The sequence below is a fragment of the Azolla caroliniana genome, unplaced genomic scaffold (assembly GCF_043228905.1).
Source record: "Azolla caroliniana isolate FFs.n. ecotype wild unplaced genomic scaffold, voAzoCaro1.0.p SCAF_1, whole genome shotgun sequence".
NCBI classification, from domain to species: domain Eukaryota; kingdom Viridiplantae; phylum Streptophyta; class Polypodiopsida; order Salviniales; family Salviniaceae; genus Azolla; species Azolla caroliniana.
In genome coordinates, this window is record NW_028230436.1 from 2,355,393 (window position 1) to 2,375,094 (window position 19,702).

General features: G+C 35.9%; 1 protein-coding gene across 1 annotated transcript; it reads left to right on the plus strand.

The window, feature by feature from the left end:
- The first annotated feature begins 9,948 nt into the window (after positions 1-9,948).
- Positions 9,949-17,209, plus strand: LOC147868263 (oligomeric golgi complex subunit). Its single transcript, XM_087317164.1, has 11 exons — positions 9,949-10,348; positions 12,601-12,653; positions 13,141-13,288; positions 13,387-13,494; positions 13,747-13,814; positions 14,586-14,709; positions 14,805-14,951; positions 15,049-15,309; positions 15,407-15,691; positions 15,943-16,119; positions 16,579-17,209. The coding sequence occupies exons 1-11, from the start codon at positions 10,130-10,132 to the stop codon at positions 17,122-17,124; spliced, it is 2,136 nt and encodes a 711-aa protein (XP_087173290.1). The 5' UTR covers positions 9,949-10,129; the 3' UTR covers positions 17,125-17,209.
- The last annotated feature ends 2,493 nt before the right edge of the window (positions 17,210-19,702 follow it).

A 19,702-nucleotide genomic window follows, 5' to 3' on the forward strand; every position in this document is an offset into this window, starting at 1 on the left:
AGACAAATGGAAAAGAATGTGTATATAATTATTTGTAACCAAATCACTCTTCTATCCCCTCTCTCTCTAGTGTATGATAGAGATTTATGAGTTTTCTCAACAAAACTCACAAGTGAGATCACGCATAGATAGATCATGTTTTCTACATAGTAGATCACACCCATGGTTAATGCCCCCTTATTGCTTACTATATTTTCACATCTAGTTCACGTATAGGTTTTCGAGAAATATAAGACAATGCATGCTTCACATTGCATAGAACTTATGTTGAAAAAACAAAAAGAACCTTTGTTCGAATAGTTCGACTACACGTACAAAGGTTTATTTTGTCAATTGTGCACGTGTAGATTGTGTTTTTTGCAAAGTGGATAAGATCCATGGTTAATGCTCTCTAATTACTTACTACATTTTCAGATATAGGTTAATGAGAAATATAAGACAATGCAGGTTTCACATGTCAAATAACTTATGTTGAAAAATGAAAGTGAACCTTTGTCTGGATAGTCGAGGCTCTCCTAGTACACCTATTATGTAGTTCACAATTTGAATCGCCCATTTGGAACGACAGTGAGTAGATACACATGAAGTCTTGTCCATTGTGCGATTATATCAATTACACACAAATGGACAAGGAGTCTCTAAAGAAAAAGCAAGACATCTCAACTCCTTTACACATGCAAAACATTGAGTGGGGGATTTTTTCGCAATCTAGCCATGGCGAACATTAGATCACTAATATTGTATTCTTACTTTAGAGACCATACATGTAGTGAGCGTGTGAACCATGATTACAAACATTGATTATGTATTCTTAATTTAGAGACCGACAATTTAGAGAGTATATTGCATACAATGATCTTGGGATTGCCCTTTGCGAATCATGATGCATACTCTAATATCAATTGGATACTTAATACAAACCAAACCTTATATGTGCCCAATGTCAATTCATCTAGATTCCACTCTCTACTTCTTTTGCAGCACAACAAGTGTCTTGCAAATGAAATGCCTACTCATCTTTGAAAGTGGATTTATTCTATTTGCGAGAACAATTATAGATAAAGTTTCATATGTAATGACTATAATTGCCTAGTAAATGTTGAGATAGAGATATTCCATGAAATGAATTATTATGCATTATGAGGGATTTTGTCATGAACGATATTTCTTGACCTTGCCACAATTATTCATTTAACTTGCAAAAAACTAGAGTGGATTCAAATCATTGAGTATGGATAGAAACATCCTATGAAATTGATTAGGATGCAAAACAAATATTCTCAATGTATCGAAATAATCTTGACATTCCCACAAGTACAATTGCATAATTACATTTGAATAAACAGATGATCTTTTACACTCTAGAGTCGAGACATATATGTTGCTTTTAGTAATCAATGGATTTGTAATTGGATTATGATACTTCAAATTTGGAATCACTAAGCAAATAAGGTTGCAAATAATCTAGCCAACCCATATGGCTACGTGCTATCATTGTGCTTGAAAGTATTTTACTGTTATGAAAGTTGAATTTTGAATTTTTCTTTGAACAGGAGAGTGGGGATTTCAATTAGAACAAGTTAGTTTATCGTATTTGGAAATAACACACACATTTGAATGCACATAAGGGTAACATCCCCTCCTTAACATTAGCCAAGTGGTAAATGGATAAGAGTTGGCATGACATTCTTTATGAACATTAAGCATAATCCTCGACATATGGATGGTTTGAGGCTTGATCAATAGTGAGATCCTCGTTATGATACCTTAACTACAATGTTTTTGACAACATGTCATAAGACAACTACTATGTGAAGAAGTAGAATATGCACACTACCATTACCCCTTTATGGGATGTAGTCAGGAATGTCCATGGGTACAGGGAGGTCGACCAATGAGGCGGAGCATACTTGTGTTCAAGGAGATTTTTACCCATGCCCTCACGTGCATGCGGACATTTCCTAGTGTCAACAAAATAATGATGGGCAATTTGTTAGTACTGCAAACATTTAAATGTTGAAGTTTCACATTCAAAGAGCTTCACAAAGTAATAGTGGGCAAATTGTTATTATTTATGAGCATTTAAATGTTGAGGTTATACATTCATTTCGATATATCATAGAACTTTAATGCAAAATATGTGATATTTCGTTGTTGTTTTCAAAGTATACACATGGAATGGATATGAGGCTAGATAATAGGATATCTCGTTCATTCCCTTGCGTAGTGTTCAAGGAGTATTCTTCAAATGCTTCAATTGGGTAAACTCTTTTCCATATATTTTCACTCATCCTATAAGAATTTTGATTGCTTTAAAAATTATTTGAGTTGTACTACAATACATACATTGGTAATATGGTTTGTTAGTTTTGTTGGAGATGCTCACTACACAAACTCTTTTGACCTTTTGATCCCAACGTAATACAAGTGTTCGAGCATCTTGAATTCTTTATGTGCACATCATCAAATGTGCATGAACATGAATAGGCACAAACACAAAACATGATGTTTGTGCTTAGCACCACCATTGGACAAGTATATGTTTGTGGGCTAGTCATTGTTGGCCTTAGTGAACATTTTGTCTCTATGTATGTTTAGTTAGTCGTGGCCTGTGGGCAATGGTTTGGTTTGAGCCAAAACCAAACCAAATAATCACAATTTAACGAGTTAAATGGTTTGGTTTATGTTCCAAATTTGGAAACTACATTGGTTTGACTTAAGGGTTTCCAATTAAGTTTGAAATTGTATGAGTTCAATTGTTTACAATTTATGTGTCTTTAAACAATGGCTTAAACTGCAAGCATGTGTTGTTTTAATGATGTAAACAAATCACAAGGTCATTTTTATCATATAAATTAATATAAATATCATAAACCCGTATGCATCCCTTTTTATTTACTAAATGTTTTGGAAGTTTAAATGGCTTAGGTTTGAAGATCTCTTTAAAAAATCAACGTCTAGTTTGAGTTTAAGACTCCCAAAAGGATGGCGCCTCATTGAGATGTTGTCCACCGGTTGCTTTAGTATCCATTTCAAAGGACTCGTGTATCATCAATCTAATATGTTTACCAATAAGAGACATAATACCTCCTTATCTTTACACTTAGTTTAATTTAATTTGGTTGTGTTACTTAGATACCTCGACACTCACAACACAAGTTATGAGGGCATTCCTTTCATCTATGTAAATATCATCTTAAACCTTTTAGACACATGATGCTAAATGTAAAGTATGTACGGTGCTTCCATTTGGCAAGTATTCATGTTGTGTAGTGGGAGTGATTGCCTATTTTCCCAATGGCGAATTTTACATTCAAATGAGTGGCATATTGTTGTGAAGGTGGAGATGCTTGTCGTGGGGCTCCACTCAAAAGTATTAATGGGTGGATCTCTTTTAGAGAATCCTTAGATTGAGCTTTGCCTCAAAATATGTATGGGACTATGGTATATTGCCAAATAATGTGAATGTTTTTATGATTGCCTTAGATATTGGTGTTTGATTTAGGTATTTGTTTGGGACATTCACTTGACATGGCGATTTTGTGATGGGCTCAATCATGAGGATGAAATGCTTAGTGTGTGACAAACCTTGTATTAAAACAAAGAACATTTGCATATGCTACACTGAATTCTTGTGACTTAAAGGAAACATACACATAACAATTGAAGGATGACTACATTGGGGCAGGTCCCTTTCAACATATTTTGGTAGTGTCCCTTCATCCCAAGGAGTTGGCCCTGTGATGTTGTCCCTAAATCAAAATCTTTGGCATGAACTATTGTAAGGGGATGTTTGACCAATATGTTTTCAATCATTTTCGTATCTTTTGGGATAGAATGTCACAAAGAAACTTTGGCCACTTTTGTTTGATTTGGGATCATTTTGTGTATATCCACACAGGTGGTCCAAAACCATTGATGTAAAGGCTCCACATTTTTTAAGGTCATGTTAAGTATAATCATTTTAATACATTACCAATATTCATTTCCATACGATTTGGCTCTTGGGCGAAACTCATACGTAATCACTTCATTTGTTTGTCGCGTATTGTGCTCTCTTGCCCCTTTTCTCTTTGACAAACCCATTTTCATCTCTAGCTTGCTCACCTTGCTTCATGAATTATTATTATCAACATTTTATTGTGTAGTTTAATATTATCATTGGTTTATCATGTAATCACTATCTTATTATGTAGTTTAAAATCTAATATGCTCTCTAGGAAACACTCGTCACAATGTCACATCCCTTCATGATTTTGTACATACTTTGATTGCAATTTTAGTTTACTACTACTTCTTTTATGCCTTATTATGGCCTTAAAAATAACGTGTGCAAAATAGCATAATGTAAAGGATTAAAATCAAAGCCAATTATTTTATTTTATTTTCCAAAAAAAGATACTACATTAGTATTAGAAAACGCCATAAGGCTAAACATACAAGATATACCACCGATCCCCTATGTTTTTCTAAATTCTAACCATCGGCTTAAATAAACACTTTGGTGTTGAGTAGAACCACTCCACCTTATCAAAACGCTCTCTATAAAATATACCTATGTCCCAAATGGTATGAAACTCCACACGCCTAAGCTCCGCTTGATGCGTATTACCTTTTATACTATCCAAAATCCCTCTGAAATTATGCACAATCTCTATCTAAATTCCCAAATTTATTTGGGCAGGTCTTTCTGTCACATTTTGAAATACCTTCAATCATCGAGCCTTCCAAATATACCGAATTGTAATACTACTTACCAATTACCATATTTGAGGTTTATCAGTTTGTATTTGTGGATTTAGAGGGGTCAAACTTTTTTCCATCAAACCATGTCTCATCATAATAGCATCTGCAACCTCCTCCTGTTCATATACCATTGGTTTATCATGTACCACCACCCATAATATTGCACCCCATGTGTACACTGCTCTAGGATATATTTGAGTTAATAAATTTATGATATGTTTCCATATGTCCAGAGCAAAACCACAACGCCACAAACAATGTTTAGCAGTCTCTATTACATCTGTACAAAAAGGGCACATTTGTAATCACCCTCACTTCTTTCTATAAACAAAACCTAAACAAATCATTTTCCATAGGTGTAAAGATTAACCTACCATCATCTCGTACATCAAAACTCATACACTCTTGTTCCCCAATATAGGCTTTAACTCCAATTAAAACATCCAATGGAGTAAATAAACCCATCAACTTCTGTGCAGCAGATCTAATTTGCATCTGAACATTAAAAAGGGCATTTTGGATCATATAATACATTATCTTCCCACCCCTTATATTACTAATTAATATCATTCATTGATCTATAGGTTTAGACTGAAATGTTTTCCATGCACCTATAGGCTGTGCTGGCCCACAATCTAATTCTACCCATGCACATCTATTACGCATTCCCAACATTTGTCCTCTTTGGTCAGTCAACCATGAATTCCAAATCAGAGGTTGTCTATAGAATTCAGATTCTGTTTTTGGCTATGTCTTAACTAAATCAAGAGAAATATCTTTCCATGCATTAAGAACACATCGAGCAAATCTCTCTTCCCAATTTGTACTAATAGCCAATTTGTTATGTTCCATAAAAGCCCATCTATCACTAGGCCTCCAATCTCCACCCGTCTTAGGACAAAACCTTTGCAATTCATAAAACAACAATTGTTTCCAAGGTTCCAATCCTGGCAACAATCCTTGAATCACCAATTTTGCCATCAAAGCTTTGGACTGTTGTAATGGATCCACAATCCCTAATCCTCCTTGATCCATTGGCTTAACAATTGTGGACCAAGAGACTTTTGCCCTAGCATGGCTTCCATCATTACCAGACCACAAATAATTTCGAATCAATCTTTGCAATTGTCCCATACATGCTCTCGAAAAACTCCAACATGACATAATATACCAGAGACTAGACAACAAAACTTGATTAACGACTATCACTCTACCCACAAATGATAGTTTAGCTTTACTCCAAAACAAAAGTTTTTTCATAATTTTCAATAGCAAAGAAGTAACCTGAATTTCTGAAGAAATATTCAAACCTACTTGACATCCCAAATATCTAACTGAAGTGCCCTTATGAACCCATCGAAAATCTGGATGAGGACTCCATTGTGGAGTTGTGGAATTGGACGATACCAAAAAACCCACTGATTTATTCCAATTAATTGATGCACCTAAAGCCATATAAAATGTTTGCACTATTGTGTACATTTTCTGCAGATTATTATTCTGACCATCCAGATACAAACTTGTTTCATCAGCAAATTCTACATCAACCACATTTGTCCCATCAATGGTCATTGCTATTCCTTTCAATCCAACCTCTTCAGCAGTAAAAAAACAAACTCATCGCTTCAGCAAAAAACAAAAATAAATATGGTGCAAGTGGACAGCCTTGTCGTACACTTCGAGAAATTTGAAACTCATCACCTTTAACCCCTCTTGCCAAAACAGAACTACATACTGAATTATACAAAGAAGACACTCCTATCACCCATTTCTTCGGAAAACCCAATCTTACAAGAGTACCTTGAAGGAACTCCCAATCAACACGATCATATGCTTTTTCAAAGTCAAGTAACAAAATCACTAAATCCTCTTTTTTCTTCCGAGCCAAGGCAATGGCTTCCCAAAAGAAGAACCAATTATCCAGTATACTTCTTTCCTGAATAAAACCTGTTTGGGTGATATGAATCAAATCATGTAAGAACGGTTGCAATCTCAATGACAATGTTTTTGCAAAGATTTTATATATTGTATTTAACAAAGTTATTGGTCTCCATTTTCTAATATCATCTGATATACCTTCAACCTTAGGTATTAAATAAATCAAGCCAACTGCCATACTACAAGGCATGTACCTAGTGTAAAAAATTCTTTGATAAGCTTTTGTTAAGTCTTCCCCAATATATTCCCAATATTTGAGGAAAAAATGTGGAGTAATTCCATCCTCCCCTGGACAAGACATAAGACTTAAAGCTCTAAGTGCATTATGTAATTCCATAATGTCAAAGGGCTTAAGTAATGCGACCTTCATTTCATTTGTAACTTTTGGCTTAATTTTGTCCTACACACATTTCCTACTTATGTGAATAGGTTCTGTAACCACTCCAACAAACAACAATTTAGCATAATACGTAGTAGTAATTTGTACAAACTCTGACTCATCTTCTGTTAAGGAGCCATCTTCCCTCCTTAGTTGTTTAATCCCTACTGCCGACCATTTCGGTGCAACTTGGGAAAAAAACGTCTTGTTTACTTTGTCACCTACTTGTGTCCATTTTGAAGCAGAAGCTTGATATTGAAATTTTAAAATGTTGTCCTCAATCTTTCTTAATTCCCATTTCGCATTATGTAAAGCATTTGCTGTCCATTCACACAATGGATCCCTTTCTTGAAAATGTTGCAACGATGTCAAGGCACGATGCATACTGATAATTTTTTGTGTATATCTTTCCCTTTTCCCCTGTGCCCGAGAGATAAAAAACTACTAATATGTGATATTGCCAAGGCCACATTATCTTCCACATTTCCAATTTGCAATAAAGTCTGTCTCCATATATACATAACTTGTTCAATAATTATGGATTCTGTAAACAATTCTGGTGGAATCCTTATTCTCCCTCGTTGCTTATGTTTTTTCCCATCATTAAGTTGTAATACAACTGGGGCATGATCGGAGAAAGTCGTACCTGGATAAATGCCAACACTCCCTCCTATCTCCGTAAGTAAATCATCAACATAAATCCTATCAATTCTTGACAGATTTACCCCATTTACTCTTCTATCAAATCTAGAAAACATTAAAGAATTATGCAATTTTCCGAATGATGGTAAATGTCAAACATCCAACAACCTTCTACTTAGTGTATAATTTCAAAGCCAATTATTTATAAAGGAAGCTAAAAAAATTTCTGAAATGATTGCATCTCAAATCAATCACTTATGCAAGTTCATTACCCTAGTTGGCAAACAATTTATAATGGTTTTGGCCACATGTTTGATTTGCATAGTTTGTTCATTCACACGTCTTAAGATTTTTATATTGGTTTTATTAGTGAACTCAGTACAAGTTTATATACTTTAACTCATTTAGAGCATCTTTTACATACGACTAAAATATATCATGTCTCTCCGATGAATTTCATCACCTAAAGGGGTTGAAAACACTCTATTGTACTCTAGTTAATGCAACATCTAGTTGACACGACATTTACATTGCATGTATAACCCCACCCCAATGATTGTATTATTTTAAGTTGCAAGAATTGTGGATGACAAGTGGAAAAGAATCATTTTTATTGCATGTGGCGTTTCTTAAGCAATGCTTTAAGAAGAAGAAATATTCTTGATGTAAGTCTATTTGTCTAACACGAGTGCTAGTGAAATTGTTAACCATTTTCTCAACCCGGTGATATTTCCTTTGTATCTTTTCAATAATGCCTAATGGGTGGGCCTCAATCCTCTTCTTGTAGACAACACACGAATTTTGGCAAACGTCGATAATGTACTAATTTATTACTAGTGCTTCCCGTAACACCCATGGACTATGAACACTATTGCTCGTGAATGTGATCTAGTTCTTAACATGTACTTAAGACAACTATCTTGATGTTAAGATAATAATCTAGATTAAGATTGGTGCAAGTTCTTTGGTTGTTTACATATTTGGGGATGCACCTACACATATATGTGAAAAGAGTCTATTACTAATCAATAGACCAAAGAAGGAAAATTGATTGGATAGAAGAACCCGTTCCACCCAACCACCCCCAAGCTATGATCAAGACATAGCCAACCTACCACCGACGTCCCATATCACCGAATATTAGGATGACTAATACCTTGGAAGAGATAACACGATTGTCGAGATGAAAGCCTAGCCCCCACCACCTGTGTCTAAGATAACAACCTTATGACGTAATGTGCCTATGAAGGTAGCTAAGCCTCATATTTATAACTCTCCCTAGGGCCCTTGAATAGATGTGCCTTTCTAAAAGACTCTCCATTCATTAGTAGTTTAAATCATGATAGTGCATGCACCTATCATTCCTTCTATCCAATCACATTAGTCCCTTTTTAACATTAGTGAACATACCCTTCACTTATGTAATATTACTGACCTACCCTCACCTACGTTATGTGTTACAAAACCCATCAAGAAGATCAATTTCATTAATTTCATCATACTTGAGTATTTCCTCAAATACATCATCAAACCTAGCAAGCTCACCCAACTCGTATAATATATAACATATAACCCATCGATTTAAAGCTTAGACTCAAAAGTTTGCGTTAGGGAATCCTATTGTGTAGCAAATTGTTGTGTACTATGCCCATATCTTAGAAAATCACGTTTTTGCCTGACTCAAAAATTTTCATCAAGGAAGGGCATTGTATATGTGAAAAATCAATGCAAAGGAATTTTCAGTTGATTGCCCATAATATGAATGGAGAAACACACACAAGAAGAAGGAAGAAAGAAGAAGGTGACAAGGGTATTTGGAAAATCTCGAAAAAACATGCCATGCAGAAGAGTTGAATGGAAGGTTGCATGTGTGTTGGGAGATTCATGAAAGACGGGGAAGCAATGAGGATTTCCACCCACAAGTTTCCTCAGAACAAAAAAAAGCTCGTAGATGGAATGCCCGCCTAGGCTTTCGAGGTACGATGAAATGGGGCGGCTGCTATGAAAGAAAATCTGAGCAACTTATTAAACATATGTCTGGAGTTGTAGGAGGGGTATTTTGGGTAAATTTCCCATGAAAGAAGAAGAAGAAGAAGAAGAAGGAGAATGTGGTAGGGGTATTTTGAGAAATATCGAAACATTGGTGTTAGTAAAAGGATTTGGTGGAGGGGGGCATCTTGGGAGTTTTGGTAAAAGGAGGGGCTATTTCGGTAAATTTCCCAAAATGAAGAACAGAAGGACGAAGAAGAAGATCGAGCAGCAGGCATCAGCGAAAGCAGAAGAAGAAGTAGCGAGATCCGGAAGCAGTGCGATCTAAAAGAAGAAGAAAAATGAAGAATTGAGATTTTGAAGAAAGAAGAAGGATCCACCAGAAGAAGAAGAAGAAGAGAGAAGAAGAGTGAAGAGAGAATAAGAGAGCAAAAGATGAGTACTACTCTGGCTCCGGGGCTTGCGCGGAAGCTGAAGAAAGTACTTGAAACGCGTACGGACTCTCCAGATCTGTTGGTGTCTCTCACTACCCTCTCTTCTTTCTACACAGAGAGCGGTGGTAGCCAGGGAAGGAAGAACTTACGAACCACGATTGAACGGCGAGGTCTATCCATCAACGAAGAGTTCCTCATCGCGTCTGAAGCAGCACAAAATGTACGTCTTTATAAATTGATGTGTGTGTGTGTGTAAGCGAGTAATTGAGAGAGTGTGATGGGTAGGGATAGATAGACAGATATATTTTTAACGTCCGTGTAAGGTAGATTGCGATCTATTAAGGTCTGAACTTGATGCTATGGGTAATCTATTATTTTCCTTGAGAGGAGACTAACATGAGAAAGAAAATGAAACGTTGTGATGCTAATGTTTATGTTGATGAGAGGAAGAGATGATGGTGATCTATTATTCTTCTCAAGAGATGAGTAACCTGAGGTGCAAAACGAACTGAAATGAGATGTTAGGGCCAAAATGAGCCGTGAGACCGAAGAAATGATCGCCAAGTGAGATCTGATACGATATCAATGCCTGTTATGAAGGACAAAAAGGGAATGTATAACATCTCAAGCAGGAATAGTATGGATGTTATGAATTGGCTAAAAGATGGTAGTACTAATGCTCATATAAAGACGAGGAAGATGGCATCAGCTCCTGAGAACAAAATAGAATTGAGTTATGTACATATAAAAAAAGGGATTTTCAGAAATTCCAAATAATGGTCTAGATCTGGTTGTAATATTCTCTTCTCTATCTCCTCTTAGCATGTGAGTTGGCACTCTAGTTTTAGAATGAATCCTCGAGGGCAGTTCATACTTCTAGTATTTTGCTGGAATGGGAACTGAAGATCTTTGTGATGAAGAAGGTGATATATCAATGTTCATGGGGGCTAACATGACCCATGAGAAGAAAAATGGTTACAAAACACTTTTCCCAGCAATATAATTGGGAGAATTTAACCACGCACAGTAAAAATAGAATGTAAAAGCTGAAATGAAAATCTAAGCTGAAATTGATTAATTTCATTACAGGGAAGCTATATATAAATGAAAAAAGATTTACTTAAGCTCTTTAGTCACTATAACTTAATTTCACATCTAGGAAGCTAAATTTTCCATGCTGTTTATCTCAAAGATTGGTTCCCCTTTTGGCATTTCTTTTATTGGTAAGTAATAGAAAATAATACAATATCATAGAGCTCAAAATCTTAGAAAATCAACCAGCATTTTCCCCTGTATCAGCAGTAAAATCCACACTCTGAGCAATTGTTCGCTGGCATGCTAGGAAACGTAGTAAATCAGCTATGGTTATTTTGTTTTGGTTCTCTGATATGACTGTTTATCCATCTCTAAAACTGAATTTTGAGTTTCATCAAAAGAGAGGTCCGTTGAATAAGGCTAGTCTTTCCAATGCTGCCAAATAGGACCTCTTCATAATAAACATTTCATTTATTCACTCACTTATTAAATTCTATGTGAATTTATGTAGAACTTCACTTAAAGTGTCTTTATGTGTCACAACTTTACAATTGTACACATTTACCATCTACAGGTTCGACTGATAACTCATATAGACTTGATCCCATGGGATGCCAATCCCATATATTAGATGGAAAAGTTTACAGCAGTCACCAAGGTGATATTCCTACTCCTTCACACATTAGGATGCCCCTAGGATAACTGATCATAGCATATGAACCCATGCCTAGAATGGCCCGGAGGTATGTATGTTGAGGCCCAGGGGCCTCTGCCTATACTCTGTAGATCGCGGTGTAATATTTCCATCAGCATATGTTCCAGATATGAGGTCATGGATAAGTTTGATCATGAACTCAATATATGCTTGCTTCGATCCATTATGACTTTGTCTTGAAGCTCAGTTATTTGTCTCAATAGTAAAGCCTTATCTTCTCTACCCAGTTCTAGGATAAACCTTTCATAACATCCAGGTATCCATAATCTATGGGCACATGAAGATGGTTTGCACTCCACATAGCTGGTGGACCCTGGAGTGACTATTAGGATGTTTACGAGGTGGAGCATTGCATTGGGATGATCAGCCCTTTCATCTGGATATTGTGGTTCTTTTGGATCATTGACATTTTCCTTTGTGGGATGGTCATTCCATTTGAGTGGTCTTCAAACTAGCTCATGGATATTTCTATCCCTAGTTCTCCTTTTTGAAGATGAGGTTTCTTTGGGGCTGATTCTAGGAAAGTGTGCCAATTATTATGCTTGTGATAATGATACTGATATTTTTTAGTTTCTTGATGACAATAAGAAACAAGTATTACATGCTATACATTTTATTCTATTTTTTGGTATACTTACAAGTTGGAAAAGTCATCATGTCTAAATGAAGGCTTATTGACTGAGCTAGAAGATAATTCTAATTAGCGTATTTACCTTTTATAGGCTCTAGATGCTGTGGAACGAGAAATTTCTGGGTTGACTGATTGTTATGAAAGGTATTATTTCTGTTTTGATATCTAACAAGCTTTTATTTTTCATTTTTTACACTGACATTCTGTTCCATGTTAGAAACTGCAATATGAATTTGGGCGTTAACTCTATGGAATTAGCTTTCTTAAGATTGTAAGATTAGCTTTTCTATAATTACTTGTATGCGTATAAATAGAGGATGCTATGTTAGATGCATACCATGATTTAGTTAATCTCTCTATGATTTTCAAATGGGTATATTAGTACAGCGTTATCATCAGCTTAATTATGCGCATTGCATGTCCACTAGTCCACTAATGCAGTAGGAAAATGTTATATTTAATCTCTATAGTAGTTTGATCAATCTCAAATTGAAATTTTAGTTTTTTTTATCATTATTGCATTATCATCGGCTTGATTATGCTTTGCAAGTCTATTGGGGAAATGTTTACATGTTCTTTCGATTCATGTGCAGTCAGAGAAAAATACTAATACTTTTTACTTCCTTGCCAGGATTACAAAATCTCTGAATTCGTGTAGTGCTACAACTGGGGATATTGTTGCTGCAACTGAAAGGCTAAAGCAAGAGTTGGAAAATACCAATCAGCATCAAGATATAGTAACAAGTTTTTTACATGACTATCAACTTTCTTCTGATGAGGTCTTATACCTGTTTTGTCCCCTATGCTTGTGTCACCTTATTTTTTATTTTGTTTTATTACCAGCCCAAATCAAATCCTAAGCATCCATTATGTCCAGATCAATGCTCTTAGAGAGGAAGATTTAAACGATGCTTTTTTTAAGGCACTGGCAAGGGTACAAGAGATTCATGCAAATTGTAAAATACTCCTCCGGACTCATCACCAGGTTGGTGGTGATTGTTTTTTTTCTCGTTTCTTCAATTTGTGGCTAATGCTTATTTGCTCTTTCGACTGATCTCTAGATTTGTTGAATGATCAGTTAAATATGTGACAATCACATTAACTCTAATGCAACATGCTAGATGGAACTATTTACTAAATAGTCAATTGCCGATTTATGCTACAAAACATTAAACTTTATAAAAATCACTATAATTCTATTCAGTAAGATCCGGTTGATGTTTTTGTACGAGAACAGCGCGCTGGTCTTGAATTAATGGATATGATGGCAATGTATCAAGAAGGGGCGTATGAACGACTATGTAGGTATGCATCAAGTAGCTTATATGGCCATGCTATTTCATTAGTTACATCTTTTCTCTTTGTTTGCATTAAAATAGGTAAATATTTTCTTCTCTTTGTTTGCATAAAATAGGTGTGCTAATTTCTTTGCCCATTCAAATCTCATTATTTGCACCAAGAATTGGGTAATGAGCATTTTAACTTTCGATATAGGAAATTACTACACAACGGTGGTACTTATTTGGCTATGTTCTGTTTTTCCTGGTTATGTTTACATTGGTTATAATAAAATCAACTTGAATTCATTTTCAGATGTGAACATTGACTCACCTTCAAGTTAAATTTCTTAGATGGGCTTTTACCTCACCATCAAACCATCTATTGGGCTTTTAATTTAGGTTTTAGTCTTATTTGGTTAGACTTCCATATCTTTCTTTAATAAATTCTCGGGATGCTCTTTATTACTGTTTTAACTTTTGAGCTAAGGAGTTTCAGTGTCCTATCTTGAATCGTGATCAATCATATGGATTCAGCTAATTATCCATCACCTGAAAATCAGATTTTTGTGTTATGAAAGAAGGCTCACTGTCATTTATAACATTCAGGATGCATTGGTTGAAACTATTAATGCAAAACATCATTTTGATTGCTTTCAAGATAATGAAAACGTGTTTGTGAAAACCCCCTGGCACTATTTTATCATTCATCTATGTAATAGGAAATGAACGATTTTATTTCATTTATTCAGGGTGTTATGTTTAGTGTGTACTGATGTTTCTATCTTAATTTTGCTAGGTGGGTGCAAGCAGAATGTCGGAACCTAGGTGACAGTGACACACCTGAGGTCAGTGATCTTCTGAAGTCTGCAGCAAGGTGTTTGAATGAGCGGCCTGTTCTCTTCAAATACTGTGCTGAAGAGGTTTGTACTTTACATAAGCTTTCCAAAGTTATATTGACATCAACAGAAGATGCATTGCATATTGCTGCATTGGAAAAAGAAAATGCTTTTTCCAGGTTTCAAACACAAGGCACAATTCACTATTTCGTCGTTTTATAAGTGCTCTGACACGTGGAGGCCCAGGGGGGATGCCTAGGCCAATTGAAGTTCATGCTCATGACCCATTGCGGTATGTTGGTGACATGCTCGGCTGGCTTCATCAGGTTAGCAATTGTGCTATTCTTTCTTTATATTTATTTTACGATATTATATGAAATCAATACCAAAAGATACTTATGTGGTTTTTGGTGAAATTTTAAGGCTGTTGCTTCTGAGAGAGAACTTGCAACAGCTCTTTTTAGCCCAGAGTCTACCATAGGCTCAAGTTCACGCCGATTTTCTAAAGATTCAGACATACCTCAAAATGTGAAATCGGAAACAGACCTGGGGTTTGTACTAGATCGGATTTTCGAAGGTGTATGCCGTCCATTTAAAGTTCGAGTAGAACAAGTTCTTCAATCACAACCAGGGCTTTTATTGGCATATAAATTAAACCATTTGCTTGGCTTCTATAGATTTACTGTTGAGTATTTTGTGACCCTTTCAGTTTTCTCAAGCCAGTCCATTGCTTGTATACAATGAGCTTATTGTATCTTGGGTGCATTTTATTCTTCTTCAGATATCTGAGCTTTTAGGGCAAGATGCAGCCCTTTCGATTGCTTTAAAAGATGTAGCAAATGATGCTGAGAGGACCTTTTTTGACATTTTGAAAGCTCGTGGAGACAAGATATTGAGGTATCCACCACCGATAGCTGTCGATTTATCCCCACCCCTTGCAGTGGCAGAAGGGATATCGGCTTGGCTAGAGCTCTTCAATACATATAGTGAAATGATGGTACCTTCGGGGGGCCAAAAGCCAGATTTCCAGCCAGTGCTTTCTGCTTTGCTTGATCCTATTATTCAGGTATACTGTGAATTCATGCTTCATTTACTCAGCTACATGATGTGTATGTAAAGGGAAGGAAATAGGTCTTTGTTTTAAGAAGCCCAAGTTTGGAGAATTTGTGAAAGTTGAACTTCAGAATTAAAAAATGGGGCTTAAACTAGTCATTTTTACATGCAGTATGTTTTAATTTAATCATTGCAGCAACCAGGGATCATATTATGTATTGTGCAATGGACTGTTATTTATATACACATATCACTTCTATGCAGATGTGTGAGCGAGCTGCTGAGACATATGCATCAAAATCTCCAAAACCACCTTTGCGGAGGACGAGCACCACCACCATTGATGCTGGTAGAAGGCTGTCAAACGCTGGTGCTTATCCACAGAGAACTGCATCAGGAGATCCCTTCAGCAGTAGTAGCCATACTGTTTCATCTACACAGGTATGTAGCATGAAGCACTTTTGCTACACACCAAAAGCCATAAAAACCCTATTACAGATTGCAGTCTCTGATTTTTGTTTCCAGTATGCTGCTAAATCTTAAATACTGAACAATAAACCCTAATCCTAATCCTAACCCCTGTACCATCTTACAGATGTCGTTAGATGATACAGGGGTTAGGATACTTCTCTGATTTGGTGTTTAGATACTTAACCCTAAACCCTAAACCCCAAACCTTAAACCTCAAACCGTAAATCCTGAACCATAAAACAGTACGATACATTTAGTTACTCTCGTGGCGTGTTTTTTAAGTAAAATCTAAACCCTCTCTAAGCATTATATATTTCAGTAGCTTGTCATTTTCTAGATCAGCAATTAGCAATTACCAACAGACAATACCCATATGCAAAAAAACCTATACCCCATCACGAATTTTGAAATTTAAAGCTCTTTTTGCAGGGTGTCAGCTCATCACAAAAGATATTTTTGATCAATTGTTTAGTGTCTATCCAGCAGCCATTGAATGAAAGTGGGATCAATAATGATTACATCTCTTCACTCTTCACTAAGATTAAGGGCTATGTATCTGGTCTAATTGATGAAGAAGTGGTTGCCATACTGGAAAAATGTAAACTACAAAACAAGGTCTCTTGCATACGTGACCATGTTCGTAAGTACAACAAATCGGAGATAGTAGCGAAAGAAGATGAAATAGATGAAGAGAAACCACTTGCCCAAATAGAAGACATGGACTCTTCATCATTTGCAGAGTCACTAAAGATGTTTTTCGCGCTTGTTATTGGGAGTGACGGTGTTGTTCCTGAGTTTCAACAAATACAAGATCCTCAAGTGAGGGGTGAAGTAAGCTCTGGTGTTGCAAAAGCATTATTACAAGCATATGAACTTGTCTACACAGCACTTCTTGATCCAAGTAATGGCTATATGGATTCTAAATCAATGCTTCGTCATACACCTGATCAAATGAAAACAATCTTGGGTATTTGATTATCTTTTACCGGTACCGTTAGAAGAGAGGTAATAAATGTAATTTACGCTTTTTCCTTCATACAAAATCCTTCACGTCCCACAATTTCGTTTTGTTTTTTGGCAAATAAAGTCTTTTTTTAATTAAAAATATTATATTTTGGAATTTGGGATAATGAAAATGGGACGAGTATTTTAATTAATACACCAAACTAGAAAACTGAAGGTTCAATGGAGGGGATCATTTTGGCCAACGTGATTGTAGGACTGATCAAGCATTTAATCCAACATCTTGTGTATCTCACAAGTCTTTGAAATGACGAGATGTTAGGTTCTTGATGGTATTTGCATCACCCTTTATTTTTCTTTTAGGGAATTTGTTTGGAGTCAAGGGCTAATAAGGTCTATGTTAATCTATGTTCATAAAGGAGGTTGTTAATGCTACTCTGTTAGCATTGGGTGATGCTATTGTATTCAAGTTTCAACCATTGCTTGGTAAGTGCAATATTGTTGCAGTTACCTTGTGAACATTGCTTTTAAATGCAATTCTATCACTTATAAAGGCACTGAGATAGTTGTAATCCTTCACTTTACTGAAAAGATATGGGTGATGGGATGGGGTTTTTATGGCAAAGAAATGAAAGAAAAGATTGAGGACAGAAAGAAAGTTGTAACCACAAGTGCAAACTCAATTTAATTCTACATATAGTCTTGACTTGTTGAGACATAGAATGGGATCTGAATTACCACCACCCCATTCATGTGGAAGTGTCAATCCAAGCCCCAAAACTAAGTATTTTAATTTTCTTTCTCTTTTCCTTATTATCTTATCATATACCATGTTTCATCTCAAGCCTTAGAGGACATGGCACCATAGTAGCTTCATCTAGAAAGCCTCATCGACCCACATGTAGAGAGAGGTCCCAAACCTTTTTGTGCACATGCAATAGGTACATCCTAACATCACTTCATCATGCAAGGTTAGGATACTATTGAAAGTACATCTTGCAGGTTTAATCTAACAACATAGGGTAATTGTCAACGCTTAGACCATAGACTATTGAATAATGTACCAATTATAGCTTATGCATAAATAAACAAGATCATGTCATATGTTACTCAATGATGATAAAAAAAAATATCACTAGAAAAATCACATTACAGTCATAGATCATCTGATATTTATACATGGTTAATAGATTGTTTGCCCTTATTCAGCTTTAATGGTCTAAAATTTGCTGATAAACAAACAATTGCTCACTGCACTGCAATGTCTTTTGGTGTCCTTATGGAAACTTCACGTCTTACTCGATTCTTCTTCTTGAGAACCACCTTGAGGTCTTTGTGTAGGGACATAGCACCATCTAACCTTTTGAGGGTGAGATGGGCTAGAGTGAGCCTCAATTGATCTCAAGCTAGTGATAGTTAATCTAACTACTAAAGCAAAGCCTAATCTTAATCTATGAGTTACTCACCTTCAAAAGTTGAGACATTAACATTTAATCACAAAGAGACTTTACCATGATTTTACTCACTTGATGAAAGAGAGGAGACAATAAATCACCAATGAGAACTTAATTAGTTACAAGCATCCATAATTAAATAAGCTTAGTGTTGAGTTGTATGTGAACCTATTTTTGTCATCTTCGCCAACCATTGTACAAAAAAAACATGTCTCGTTTGAATTATGTCTTCGTTTTAAAGCATCGCCAAAGGCAAGCCACCAACCATCAATGCCAAAGAAACACTTTTGCACAAAATGGAAGGTGAGAATGCCATCCTGCATCTAGAACTTGACACTATCACTTATGGTGTATACTATAAATCATTAGTATATATATAATTACACCATTAATTTATTAAATGCTACAAGGCACTTTTGGTGTTTATGTTTACCACACATGTCCATCCAATCTTAACATCTTTTTAATGGGAATATTGATCATAAGCTAAACGCATGAAAGAAATATGGCCATATCATAATTTGTTGTGGACCACCCTTTATTAGGTTCGAGTGGCTAGTGTCCAATGGGTTTGACATGTGAAAATGACCATTTCGGGTTGCTAACTTGTGTAAAATGGCAAGATCTCTCACTTGAAAAAGGGTTTTGGGGCTACCATTTGGTCATCATTCTCACCCTTTTGCATCCACTTTCCTCCATGTAGCTTTTCAATACTAATTAATCGCTATATGGATGTTTTTTACTTAGCAATTATCTATTCAATTAAGACTAGCTTATTTCTTAATTAGTGTAGTGATTAGACCTCCAAAGATGATAATATAATCTCTCTCTCTCATTACAATGTTGCTTCCATGCGACTTAGCTCACATGCATTGCGATGTGAGATGGGGCGTTGGGGCACAAGTGATGAGAGTGGTCGACTATGCACACTTTTCCCTAAACAAGTTCGAGAGTTTGAGTATCACACTTTGATACAATGCTCTGCCTTGGATCATATTCAACCATGCTTTTCACACATCTTCAACCAAGCCCAATCCTTGCATGAATTTCTCTCACAAGCACAATGTGCACTCTCAATTGCGACATTCATTGGTAAAGTTCTTGAACATCGAGAGTCTCTACTCACTTTCACATTA

Excerpts from the sequence above, each read along its gene's own strand:
- LOC147868263 (XM_087317164.1), top strand. The coding sequence starts at position 10,130 with ATGAGTACTACTCTGGCTCCGGGGCTTGCGCGGAAGCTGAAGAAAGTA. Across the intron at positions 13,495-13,746 it reads TCCTCCGGACTCATCACCAG|CGCGCTGGTCTTGAATTAAT; the intron begins GTTGGTGGTGAT and ends GTACGAGAACAG. Across the intron at positions 14,952-15,048 it reads TGCTCGGCTGGCTTCATCAG|GCTGTTGCTTCTGAGAGAGA; the intron begins GTTAGCAATTGT and ends TGAAATTTTAAG.